General features: G+C 42.1%; 1 protein-coding gene across 2 annotated transcripts in view; it reads right to left on the reverse strand.

Moving 5' to 3' along the window:
- adam19a (ADAM metallopeptidase domain 19a) overlaps nucleotides 1-13,431 on the reverse strand; it is a 228,234-nt gene that overhangs the window by 85,724 nt on the left and 129,079 nt on the right. For both annotated transcript variants that reach the window (XM_062994232.1, XM_062994231.1), the window contains exon 6: nucleotides 2,167-2,350. In XM_062994232.1, coding sequence (XP_062850302.1) covers nucleotides 2,167-2,350 — 184 coding nt within the window. The remainder of the gene's footprint in view (nucleotides 1-2,166; nucleotides 2,351-13,431) is intronic.

Genomic DNA, 13,431 nt, shown 5'->3' on the forward strand with positions numbered 1-13,431 from the left:
TGCGGGCTTTCTTGTGCGTCAGCTTCCTTCTGGGATGACGACCATGCAGACCGAGTTGATGCAGTGTGCGGCGTATGGTCTGAGCACTGACAGGCTGACCTCCCACGTCTTCAACCTCTGCAGCAATGCTGGCAGCACTCATGTGTCTATTTTTTAAAGCCAACCTCTGGATATGACGCCGAACACGTGGACTCAACTTCTTTGGTCGACCCTGGCGAAGCCTGTTCCGAGTGGAACCTGTCCTGGAAAACCGCTGTATGACCTCGGCCACCATGCTGTAGCTCAGTTTCAGGGTGTTAGCAATCTTCTTATAGCCCAGGCCATCTTTGTGGAGAGCAACAATTCTATTTCTCACATCCTCAGAGAGTTCTTTGCCATGAGGTGCCATGTTGAATATCCAGTGGCCAGTATGAGAGAATTGTACCCAAAACACCAAATTTAACAGCCCTGCTCCCCATTTACACCTGGGACCTTGACACATGACACCAGGGAGGGACAACGACACATTTGGGCACAATTTGGACATGTTCACTGTGGGGTGTACTCACTTATGTTGCCAGCCATTTAGACATTAATGGCTGTGTGTTGAGTTATTTTCAGAAGACAGTAAATCTACACTGCTATACAAGTTGTACACTGACTACTCTAAGTTATATCCAAGTTTCATGTCTATAGTGTTGTCCCATGAAAAGATATAATGAAATATTTGCAGAAATGTGAGGGGTGTACTCACTTTTGTGATACACTGTATGTACAGTTTTAAGGCCTAGAGATGTGCGACATTCTGGTATGTTACGAATTTACCTGATTATTGTGGAATGTTTTGACTGATGTGACTTAATTGTTCTATAGACGTTCCACTCTTATTTTGTCCGTCCCAGCTTTTTCTCAGTGTGCTACAGTTTTCAAATTCTAAATCTGGTAATATTTACAAAATCCAATCATGCTGGTTAGTCTAAACATCAAAAATATTTTTTCAGTTAAATAAAGGTTCAAGAGAATTCAGGAGAAAAACATTTTTGGTACAGTGGTACCTTGTAACTCATCGTCCCCTTTGAAACTCAACGCCCTTCGTCGAGAAATTTGTACCCTTAAACTTAACGTTTCCCTTAAACTTAACGTTTCCCTTAAACTCAACGTGCTCAGTTTGTTTTTTAAAAATGTATTTATTTAATGTCAAATTAACAGTGAACAGTCGCTTTGTTCAGCGCTCGGCTTGAGCGGTGCAGTAAGACGTCATCAAAGTGTGCATATGAGACGAATTTGCATTTGTGTGGAATAACCATCAGGTTCACTCTGAAAGCTCCACATGTATCTGTGTTTAGCTGGATTTTCCTCACTGTTTCACTTTTAAACTTGTGTTATAGCTCGGTGTTCTGAGAAATTGTAAGAATCAGCTTGTTATTTCAGTGTTTTTATATTATACTTGTGTTATTTTCATGTATAAGTGTCAAAAACAACCTCATTATTTTGGCGGCACGGTGGCTAAATGGGTAGCACTGTCGCCTCACAGCAAGAAGGTCCTGGGTTCGATCCCCAGGTGGGGCGGTCCGGGTCCTTTCTGTGTGGAGTTTGCATGTTCTCCCCGTGTCTGCGTGGGTTTCCTCTGCGTGCTCCGGTTTCCTCCCACAGTCCAAAGACATGCAAGTGAGGTGAATTGGAGATACAAAATTGTCCATGACTGTGTTTGATATAACCTTGTGAATTAATGAACCTTGTGTAGTAAGTAACTACTGAATGAATGTAACCAAGTGTGTAAAACATGACGTTAAAATCCTAATAAACAAACAAACCTCATTATTTTATATTAGCCTAAAATATATGCAAGTCCACGGGACCATGGAACGCATTAACAGGTTTCCCATACATCTTTGTGGGAAAAAATACCTTGAAACTCAATACCATTTAAACTCAACGCCAGTCCCAGAACCAACTGACGCTGAGTTTCAATGTACCACTGTATCACAAAATGTTCATACTTCTCTGGAAATGGGGTTCGCAATTTAAATTGAAATCTTATTTCTTATAATCTGAAACTTTCACTCAGATAATCACTCAATCCCTAGTACAGTCCAGTCCAGTAAAAAAGTTCATAAAAAGCCTGTTAAACAAACACAGGCAGTAACAACATTCATAAAACTCTGATGGTGTAGGTGTGAAACTGACCCTTTGATGCAAAGGTTTAATGAGGCCGCTGAACAGCCCTCGATGTCCAGTCTGATGGCCGTGTCCACATGTACCACCTTTAATTGGCAGCTGATCCGTGTGATAGAATGTGTGGTGTAGAATCTCCTGCCCTCCTTCTGGCTCCAAGTAGTAGGTGTCATTTGTGTTCAACACAATCAGGCCCCTTAGAAAAGAATTACAAAGTATAATCATTTAAAAAGGAATCAGAAAGACTAGGGATGTTAATGATTAACTGGTTAACCGATAACAGACAAGTCATTGTTCAAGTAATGCTGTTGAATACAAATGTAATGAATGTAATTACTTTCCAACAGCTGAGCATTGATTTGAACTGTAACCCTACGTTCAGACCAGCGATTTTTCACATCTTGTCGCCTGAAACAGCGCTCATCACCCTGTGTTCACACCAGAACCGTCATTATTGCCTGTGGGCATTTGCTTGCCACACAGTTTTTTTTTAACCACAAATCAAATGTGTTCCCACTAGGGATGTAACGACCCACCACAATACAGTTAATAACCGATTAAAAAATTCCACGATTCAAATCGATTTGACATGTAAAATGAATCGATATTCACTTTAAACAGCAGAGGGCACTGGCGCTATTCACCTCGCCTTGTTGACGTCACTGGTGCTATATGCCTGGTTGCCAAATTCGGGGTTTTTCAGCCAAATTGGGCTTAATTAAAATGTTTTAAGAGAAATAATAAAAGTAAACTTTGTCATAATTTGTCTTTAATTTCAGTTTAAAAAAATCGGGAAAAAATCGTATCGTGAACCCAGTATCGTGAATCGTGAAACTGTCTCAACATGACAAGAAACATGTGTTTGTTTATTGAGCTTGCTGCCATCTATTTAGAGAAGTTTAACACTGCGACAGTGTATTTCATCTCTAGTAGAAACTGCTAAAAACGAAGCGTACCGGGCATAAAGCACGTACTTCTCTACTCAATATCTACTGGGCGGCACGGTGGCTAAGTGGGTAGCACTGTCGCCTCACAGCAAGAAGGTCCTGGGTTCGATCCTCAGGTGGGGCGGTCCGGGGTCCTTTCTGTGTGGAGTTTGCATGTTCTCTCCGTGGGGCATTCTGTGGGGGTTTCCTCCCACAGTCCAAAGACGTGAAGTGAGGTGAATTGGAGATACTAAATTGTCCATGACTGTTGAACTGAACTGATGAATCTTGTGTAACGAGTAACTACCTGTTCTGTCATGAATGTAACCAAAGTGTGTAAAACATGACTTTAAAATCCATACGTTACTCCGCCCACTTCACATCACTAACGAATGCTCTGCCTCTTACATTTTTGGCATTTAGCAGGCGCTTTTATCCAGAGCGACTTACAGTATACAGTCTAAGCAATTGAGGGTTAAGGGTCTTGCTCAAGGGCCCAACAGTGGCAACCTGGCAGTGGTGGGGTTTGAACCAGCGACCTTCTGCTTACTAGTCCAGTACCTTAACCATTACGCTACAACTGCCTCGTGTTGCCAGAAATGGCCAACTCTAGTTAAAAATGTATGACAGCTGGTCGATTGTCATGTCACTGCCTGTCTGACTGATGTGTGAGAGTTCAAACTGTTGATTCATTTATCCACCCACAGTGCTCATGCACCTGGTCTCATTTAGACAAAGAGCATTGTCATTTCATTCTGAACAGAAAAGCTGTTTTAAAGGCATTTCCATTATTAAATAAACAAATGCTGGAACTATTAAACATTCAGGTTGGTTATCAGTTTAAAAAAAATTAACTTTGCATCCTTAACAAAGACAATACTAGTTCTCTTAACATGGTATACAAAACCTGGCAGAAACAATCCTGTTAAAGTGCTTTTTATAAATAACTATCAGCAGGGGACTCCTAAAAGCTTCAATGGCTTTAACAGTACCAAATAACAGTAATTAAAATACAGAAACTGAACCAGTAGTTTAGATACAGCTGCTTTAATTGTGGGCAACACTCAATTCACTGTTACATTGTGGGTATTTCTGCCACACAGTATCTCTCCCATCATTACTACTACTACACACACACACAAGCATGGACACCCACATAGTAAAATGAATGCAATTTTAATAACCGAGGCTTTAAATGCTTGAATGCACTGGGCAGTACTGTAATGGTGCATGTGCATTGTCTAATTATAGTAAGTGTAATAGCTACTCCAAAACCTCCAGCATCACTTAGACATGTTCCTACTCTAGTACAATGATGAACGTTTATTTTTAGCTTTTTAAAACATCCTACAACCTTAAACAGCTAAGAAAGTCACATGTATTAGCTACAATACCAATAAAACCTGACAATTCTTTGTATCAGATGAATGCAAAAACATGATCTTCTACTTATGAACTAAAGTTGATTTTAAATGTCTACACACCCCTGTTACAATGCCAGGTTTGTATGATGTAAACAATGAGACCAGGATGCATCATTTCAGAACTTTTCCCACCTTTAATGTGACCTGGAATCTGTACAATTCGATTAAAATTGACTGATTTCACTGTCACTACTTCCACTGGAGGAACTTATTACAGTGCAAGCATTTAAAGGTTACATGGCCATACACAAGGGCCCAACAGTGGCAGGTTGGTGGTGCCAACAGCAACTAGTCCGATTACTTTTTTTATAATTTATTTATGCATTTTCTCCCCTTTTACTCCCTTTTAACGCGTCCAATTGCCCGATTGCGTCATGCTTCCTCTCCACCAATGCTGATCCCTGTTCTGATTGAGGAGAACGAAGCTAACCCACGCCCCCCTCCGACACGTGGGCAGCATGCCATATGCATCTTATCACCTACACTTACACGAGTGCAGTGCAGCATAGCACTGTGTATGGCGAGACACCCTGACAGCACTCTTTTCTCATCTCTGTGCAGGCGCCATCAATCAGCCAGCAGAGGTCGTAATTGCATTAGTTATGAGAGAGAGACCCTATCCGGCTTAATCCCACCCATATCTGAACAACAGGCCAATCGTTGTTCACATGGCCGCTCAGCCTCAGCCGGCAGGCAGAGCTGAGATTCGATACAATGTATTCGAGATCCCAGCTCTGGTTCCAGCGTGTGTTTTTACTGCTTGCGCCACCTGAGCGGCCCACCAGATAAATAACCTTCTGTGAAAAAGCAGCTGGCTTAGTCAAATAATTATTTTATTATTTTTTTATAATTATATTATTTTATATTATTTTTTTATAATTAATTATAATTATTTTTTTATAATTATAAAATGGTATTTTTTATAATTTCCTCATACAGTCCAAAGACATGCAAGTGAGGTAAATTGGAGATACTAAATTGTCCATGACTGTGTTTGATATAACCTTGTGAACTGATGAATCTTGTGTAATGAGTAACTACCGTTTCTGTCATGAATGTAACCAGTGTGTAAAATACCAATAAAACAAACAAAAGAGACTGGCGAGAATTGCAAGTCAGCTGATAACCAATAGAAACATTAAGACTTGTCTCCATGTCTGACCCCCAAACCTTTTGGGGGAAGAAATGTGGGCTGATGAGTCAGAAGTTGACCTTTTTGAAAGACATGGGTCCTTTTACAGTTCTAAAAAAGTCAGAGACAAAACTTTTCCACAGCAATGGACAGATCTCCACTCATCAGAATCATTTATTTATAGTTGTTACTCATAGGGGTCTTAAGTTTAGAGGCTATTACATAATTATCCAGGTATTGAATAACATGTCCTTAAATAAATGATTTTCAGACACTCATGATTTGAGTGTTTCAAGCACTGGGCAACTGATTTTAAATCCTACCCAAGTCTAACCTTTAATAAATAATTGAGTTTTAAGGGAAACTCTCAGTAGGGTTAGATTTTTCCCCCCTTTTTACAGCCTCAGTGCTGCAGAGAGCCAAAACCGTCTATCAGACAGTCAGGTATTTCTCAACATACAACATAAACAGATATTTCAGGGTTTTAAGCTCATCTTATTTAAAATAAAGTTAAACACTTTTAAAATTACAACAGTCTGCATGTACAGCCATGTGAAAAAGTTAGGACACCCCATGAGAACCTTTGTCTTTTTGAACATATTTAAACATATGGACATTTGAGCTTCATTTGAACAGTACTGAGAGATGGAGCTTATATAACTAAACTAATAAAACTGAAATAAATACTTTTAAACACAAGCTGTAACATGTAATGAACAAAAATGTAAATTGATTGTGAGGAAAAAGTTAGGACACCCTATGCCCTAATAGCTGGTATTTCCCCCTTTGGCTGAACCTCAATTAGGCGTTTCCTATAACCATCCACCAGTCTCTGACATCGACTGGGAGAAAGTTTTTCCCACTGTTCCATGCAGAATTTGCAGAATTTCAGCTGTGTGAGGTTTGAGGGGTTTCTTTCACACCTCCCGTAAAAATCAAACTTGTGCATCAACTGTGTACCTTGACATCAACTGTGGCAAGAGCTAGCTGTAGGTCCCGTGATGACATTGAAGGATTATTGGGGACTTCTTTACGCATCTTGCAGTCTGCTCTTGGGCTGAACTTGCTGGGACGGCCTGATCTGGCCATGTTGGCAGCAGTTTGAAATTATTTTTCGGACAGTGGAATGGCTGATTTCTAATTGTTTTGAGATCTTTTTAAATCCCTTCCCAGACTCATATGCATCTACAACCTTCTTTCTGAAGGTCTCAGAGAGCTTTTTAGGTATCAACATGGTGATAACACTCACTTCAACAATCAAGAGCAAACCAAATAATGTCTGAGGTTTAAACAAAACTCCATTGTTCTCTTACGATGGTCTAATCATTGCAGCTGATGTGGTGCACCGGATTCTAATTTTAGACATTTTAAGTAGTAAAAAATGTGGGGGTGTCCTAACTTTTTCCTCACAATACTTTTCCATTTTTGTGTTTACAAGTAATTTTAACATTTTGTTGTTTAGTTATATAAGCTCCATCTCTCAGTACTGTTCAAATGAAGATCAAATGTTCATATGTTTAAATATGTTCAAAAAGACAAAGGTTCTCATGGGGTGTCCTAACTTTTTCACATGACTGTATATTGATAGTCAGGTAACATTTTATGGTTGGAACTGGTTATGTTGCTGCTTTCAAAACCATAACAAAAGTAAACAAAATGGCCAAAACCAACATGTCCACCAGAAAAACAGCTTTAATGCTATGCATTCACTTATGCTGCTATACTTAAACCTTATCTCTATTCAGCAACTAGCAAAAACACTGAATGCTTTTCATCGTTTGTGAATTATTTTATTAACTGATGAATAAAAAGACTTGTTTTTGCTTCAAGGCCTTAAACTTATTAACAGAATACAGGCTGTTGTCCCTAAGCAGCTAAAAAAAGGTGGGAAATTATTCTGAATATTGACTGATGCTGATGGTAAAGCTCTTGGGCATGTTTCACTTTGCTTTGAATTGCTTTGGCATGACCTTAATTTATTTTTACACATCATTCTGTATCATAGATGGTTTTTTATTCACAGAGCTTCAGTTCAGTAAATACTGACCATTTTCAGCTTGCAGGATTTCAGTATCATGACTGCAGATAAACTCCGATCACAGTTTCAATATATTACACAGTATTTACAACGTGGTTTAAAGTATGTAGACACTTTTTCTAACTAGGGGTTGAGGGCTAAGTGTGTAGCACTGTCGCCTCACAGCAAGAAAGTCCTGGGTTCGATCCCCAGGTGGGGCGGTCTGGGTCCTTTCTGGGTTTACTCCGGGGGCTCCGGTTTCCTCCCACAGTCCAAAGACATGCAAGTGAGGTGAATTGGAGATGCAAAATTGTCCATAACCTTGTGAACTGATGAATCTTGTGTAATGAGTAACTACCATTTCTGTCGTGGATGTAACCGAAGGGTGTAAAACATGACGTTAAAATCCAAATAAACAAACAAACAAACTAGGGGTTGTTATACATAGCAATGCAGTTTTAATAGTTCTGCAGAATGGTGTAAATAGGTTAAACTAACAAGCTGTGTCACTTTTGAAATGGTACTGCTTTGGTAAAACGTCCAAGTTTCAAGAGTTGTGTAAAGCACAGCACTGTGCCTTTATGAGCATTAAAACGCTCTCCAGAATAACAAAACCCAGTTCCTTATCTGGCAGACTAACGGATCATTCTGGCACTGGTATTTGCCTAAAGAACACCTGAAGGAATTATACTGTGTGGTTGTTTTGGCTTGAGTTGGACCCTTAATTCCAGTGTAGGGATCTTTTTTTGTTTTGCATTTAATCCTGTGGTACCAGTATCAGGAATATCAGGAAGGCTCTTTCCTGTTTAAGCATTGCAGTGTCTTTGCATAAAGCCTCATCCATGAATAAATTGCAAAGTGTGTCTGTATTTGCATTAATTGCATTTTATACATTCTTTATGACAAACATTTCTAAGCTCAGAGGTACATTCTGTTACGTGGGAGAGAAAGGACTCAAACGCGGAGGTTTAAATAAATAAAAGTTTATTTATGAACAGAAAAACACAGAACATCACACACAAGACAGAACTCAAAAACAAACATAAGGAACCCCGATGGACTTCAACTGGGGAATGCAGACAGCAACAAAAAAGAAAAGAAGAAAACTAAAAAAACGCTGGGCGCGAACCCCGGCCGCTCGGGTGAGAGCCGGGCGCGTAACCAGCGCGCTGCTGCAGAGGGGGACAGCAGATGAGTAAATGCACTTAAGGTGCTACAATTATTCTACGCTACAAAGCCTCGAAATCGCCTCAGGCGCAGTTCGAGGTAACAGACGGCTCCGTTATCAGCCGCAGCTAGAGCCAATCTGTTAAAGCATACGGAAGGAGTGCAGATTCGAACCGGGTGAGCTGGCAGTACGGCCACGCGCTTGGCGCTGTCGCCACCCAGCGGTTGCAGAATCCCAGACTAAATGTTTTCAGCTACAAAGCCCCGAAATCGCCTCTGGCGCAGTTCGGGGTAACAGACGACTCCTTCATCAGCCGCAGCTAGAGCCAATCTGTTAAAGCACACAAAAAGGGTGCGGATTCGAACCGGGGAAGCTGGCAGTACAGCCACGCACTTAGCGGTGTCGCCACCCAGCGGTTGCAGAATCCCAGAATAATTATTTTAATCTACAAAAGCCCCGAAATCGCCTCTGGCGAAGTTCGGGGGAAACAGAGGGCTCCGTTATCAGCCGCAGCTAGAGCCACTCTGCTATGAAAACTAAGTAAAGAGAACCGGTTAACAAAGCAGTTCACCAAGCTCCTAGTGCGGATTCGAACCGGGGGGTACTGGCAGACCAACCGAGTGTCTTACGGAGTCGCCACCCACCGGTTGCCGAATACCACCGCTAGATTGGCTAGGGGTGACATTAGCGGTGAGAGGACCAGCGCCGTGTCACGGGGCTGGCTTCACCCGCTAATGCTAAATGCTAACGGGTAAAAATAAAAACAGTACGAGGACTGCACGACATCGCACCACGCTACTTCTAAGAAGGTAAAAGAAAGGCTAATTACCTCAACCTTGCGGTCTACACACCCTGATGGCCTTATGCCACCGGGGGTACCTCTAAGGCTAAAAAGAAGCGTGGGGGAGCCGTCAGCAGTCCCCACAGACACCACAGTGCCCAAAACAAAAAGAGAAATGAAAGCAGAAGGTGCGACACCTGCAGCCAGGCGGCGTGCCCTTATATAAGGGAACCGCAGCTGCAGGTCGTTCACCCTAACGAGCTGGCCTAATTCAGAACTGCTCTGTAAGGCTTGTGACGTCGGGGAAGAGTGGTAAGTCCCACAGACGCCACACACCTTACAGTACCCCCTCCTTAAAGGGACCTCTCCTGAGGTCCCTAGCCAGTGGTCCAGTTCCCCCCAGGTTGCTACCGGCAACCGGGGGATTCCCCCAGGTTGCTATAAGCAACCAGGGAGTGCCCCCCCAAAAAAATTATTGGGAGAGAATGGGGTCCTCCACTGAGTCCAGAAATGGTCGCACCTTTCTGTTACGTGGGAGAGAAAGGACTCAAACGCGGAGGTTTAAATAAATAAAAGTTTATTTATGAACAGAAAAACACAGAACATCACACACAAGACAGAACTCAAAAACAAACATAAGGAACCCCGATGGACTTCAACTGGGGAATGCAGACAGCAACAAAAAAGAAAAGAAGAAAACTAAAAAAACGCTGGGCGCGAACCCCGGCCGCTCGGGTGAGAGCCGGGCGCGTAACCAGCGCGCTGCTGCAGAGGGGGACAGCAGATGAGTAAATGCACTTAAGGTGCTACAATTATTCTACGCTACAAAGCCTCGAAATCGCCTCAGGCGCAGTTCGAGGTAACAGACGGCTCCGTTATCAGCCGCAGCTAGAGCCAATCTGTTAAAGCATACGGAAGGAGTGCAGATTCGAACCGGGTGAGCTGGCAGTACGGCCACGCGCTTGGCGCTGTCGCCACCCAGCGGTTGCAGAATCCCAGACTAAATGTTTTCAGCTACAAAGCCCCGAAATCGCCTCTGGCGCAGTTCGGGGTAACAGACGACTCCTTCATCAGCCGCAGCTAGAGCCAATCTGTTAAAGCACACAAAAAGGGTGCGGATTCGAACCGGGGAAGCTGGCAGTACAGCCACGCACTTAGCGGTGTCGCCACCCAGCGGTTGCAGAATCCCAGAATAATTATTTTAATCTACAAAAGCCCCGAAATCGCCTCTGGCGAAGTTCGGGGGAAACAGAGGGCTCCGTTATCAGCCGCAGCTAGAGCCACTCTGCTATGAAAACTAAGTAAAGAGAACCGGTTAACAAAGCAGTTCACCAAGCTCCTAGTGCGGATTCGAACCGGGGGGTACTGGCAGACCAACCGAGTGTCTTACGGAGTCGCCACCCACCGGTTGCCGAATACCACCGCTAGATTGGCTAGGGGTGACATTAGCGGTGAGAGGACCAGCGCCGTGTCACGGGGCTGGCTTCACCCGCTAATACTAAATGCTAACGGGTAAAAATAAAAACAGTACGAGGACTGCACGACATCGCACCACGCTACTTCTAAGAAGGTAAAAGAAAGGCTAATTACCTCAACCTTGCGGTCTACACACCCTGATGGCCTTATGCCACCGGGGGTACCTCTAAGGCTAAAAAGAAGCGTGGGGGAGCCGTCAGCAGTCCCCACAGACACCACAGTGCCCAAAACAAAAAGAGAAATGAAAGCAGAAGGTGCGACACCTGCAGCCAGGCGGCGTGCCCTTATATAAGGGAACCGCAGCTGCAGGTCGTTCACCCTAACGAGCTGGCCTAATTCAGAACTGCTCTGTAAGGCTTGTGACGTCGGGGAAGAGTGGTAAGTCCCACAGACGCCACACACCTTACACATTCAGTGCCTTTAAGATGGTTTTGAATACGCTTTGACTTTTTTGTGGATGGTCTCTACCATAGTGATAGATTTTACAAAGGTGTAACGGAAATGAATGCTTTTAAAATCTTATTATGTACATGTTTGCATGTAAACTGTTAAATAGTGTTAAATAGGCTGTTAAATAGGCTTTTTGACCCATATGAGCCAGTGCTTTTTTTCGATAACTAAAAATGTGCAGTCTGAGACAGTAAAATAAGCAGGTTGGTTCTACAAACAATGTGAAGATGCTGCAGGAAATGGGTACATAAACATGACCTACAGGTCTTTCAACAAAAAAGAAGCCACTGCTCCAAAACTGCTATTAAAAATGCCAGGTTACAGTTTGCAACTGCACATGGGGACGAAGATCTTACTTTTTGGAGACATGTCCTCTGGTCTAATGAAACACAAAGAGGAACTGTTTGGCCATAATGACCATCGTTATGTATGAAAGAAAAAGGTGGAGGCTTGCAGGCCAAAGAACACCATCCCACTTGTGGAGCACGGGGGTGGCAGTATTATGTTGTGGGGGTGCTCTGCTGTGGCATGGACTGGTGTGCTTCACAAAACAGATGGCATTATCAGTGATCACAAGCATACTTCCAAAGTTGTAGAAAAATGGCTTAGGGATGACAAATTGAAGGTAATAAGCAGGTTGTTTTGGTTCTAAATACTTCTGGTTCTAAGCACTGTCTGTTTAAAGCTTCCTCTAACCAGATTTTTGTGGGTTTTAAGCATTTAATTACTATGCAGGTAAATGCTTGCTCAAGATTCAGTTCACTCTCAACCCAATAAGCAATTAGCAATGTGTGTCAGTACTCAAACAATACATCATCAAGCCACCTGTAGTTGTTATGCTTGACTGTGTTCAGAAGTCTTTTATGACCTTCCTGTTAGTGCCTGCTGTTCTTCATATATAAGTACGTACAGATTGAGGCTTCATTAGGAAAATGTGTGAAAGTATTACAATTATTACTGGAAATGGGTTGCTAGGACAAAATGCATATTTTTTTAAATATGCTTTTTTTGTTCATACAAATATTATATGAAGAACAAACGGATCGAACCAATTTAGGTATCAATATGTCAGTGTGTTTTAGTTTTGTTATGTCTTTATTATATTTATTATAATTTTTTAATGCATTTTCTCCCCATTTTCCTCCCGATTTAGCGCACTCAATTTGTCTTCCTCTGCTGAGGGATACCCGTCTCTACCGCCAATCACAGCGTATGAAGGTCCCACCCACACATAGTCCGGTCCCCATCCTGCAGATACGATGGCCAGTTAGTATCTGCTGCAGGCACTGACAATTATAGCCGCCAGATGGCGCCGAGTTTCGAACCGAGGAGTTCGTAATCTCAGCGCTGGTGTGCTAGCAGAATATCCCGCTGCACCACCTGGGCGTCATTATTAATTTAATAAAATTTTACAAAGTGATCCTAAGATTCAAAGAAAAAAAGCTGGCCTGTTAAATTTGAAACATTTAGCTTTTATTAAATGAATTGCTATGAATCTAATAACGTAATTTATACTAAATAGTAAATAAATCTGCACCTGTGACCTACAGTTGAAGTCATAATGTTACATACACTGGCTGAAGTCATTAAAACTCATAATTATCATTGCCACAGATTCCAATCTATAGCTTTAGCAAGTTGTTCACACTTTTGTATATGTATATTTAGCAAAATTTATACTTTCTACATGATACAGGCACTTTTTCATACAAAACAAACAGATATTTCACTTGTAGTTTTAGTGGGTCAGAAGTTTACATACAAGTTGTGTTTTTAAATAGCTTACACATTTTCAGAAAACAATATCATAGCCATGCGGGTGGCGCAGCGGTAAAACACACTAGCACAACAGAGATGACATTTTCGAACTCTATCCGGCAGGCTGGGTGGCTACATAAACAAC

Source organism: Trichomycterus rosablanca, chromosome 4 (genome assembly GCF_030014385.1).
Source record: "Trichomycterus rosablanca isolate fTriRos1 chromosome 4, fTriRos1.hap1, whole genome shotgun sequence".
Lineage (NCBI taxonomy): Eukaryota > Metazoa > Chordata > Actinopteri > Siluriformes > Trichomycteridae > Trichomycterus > Trichomycterus rosablanca.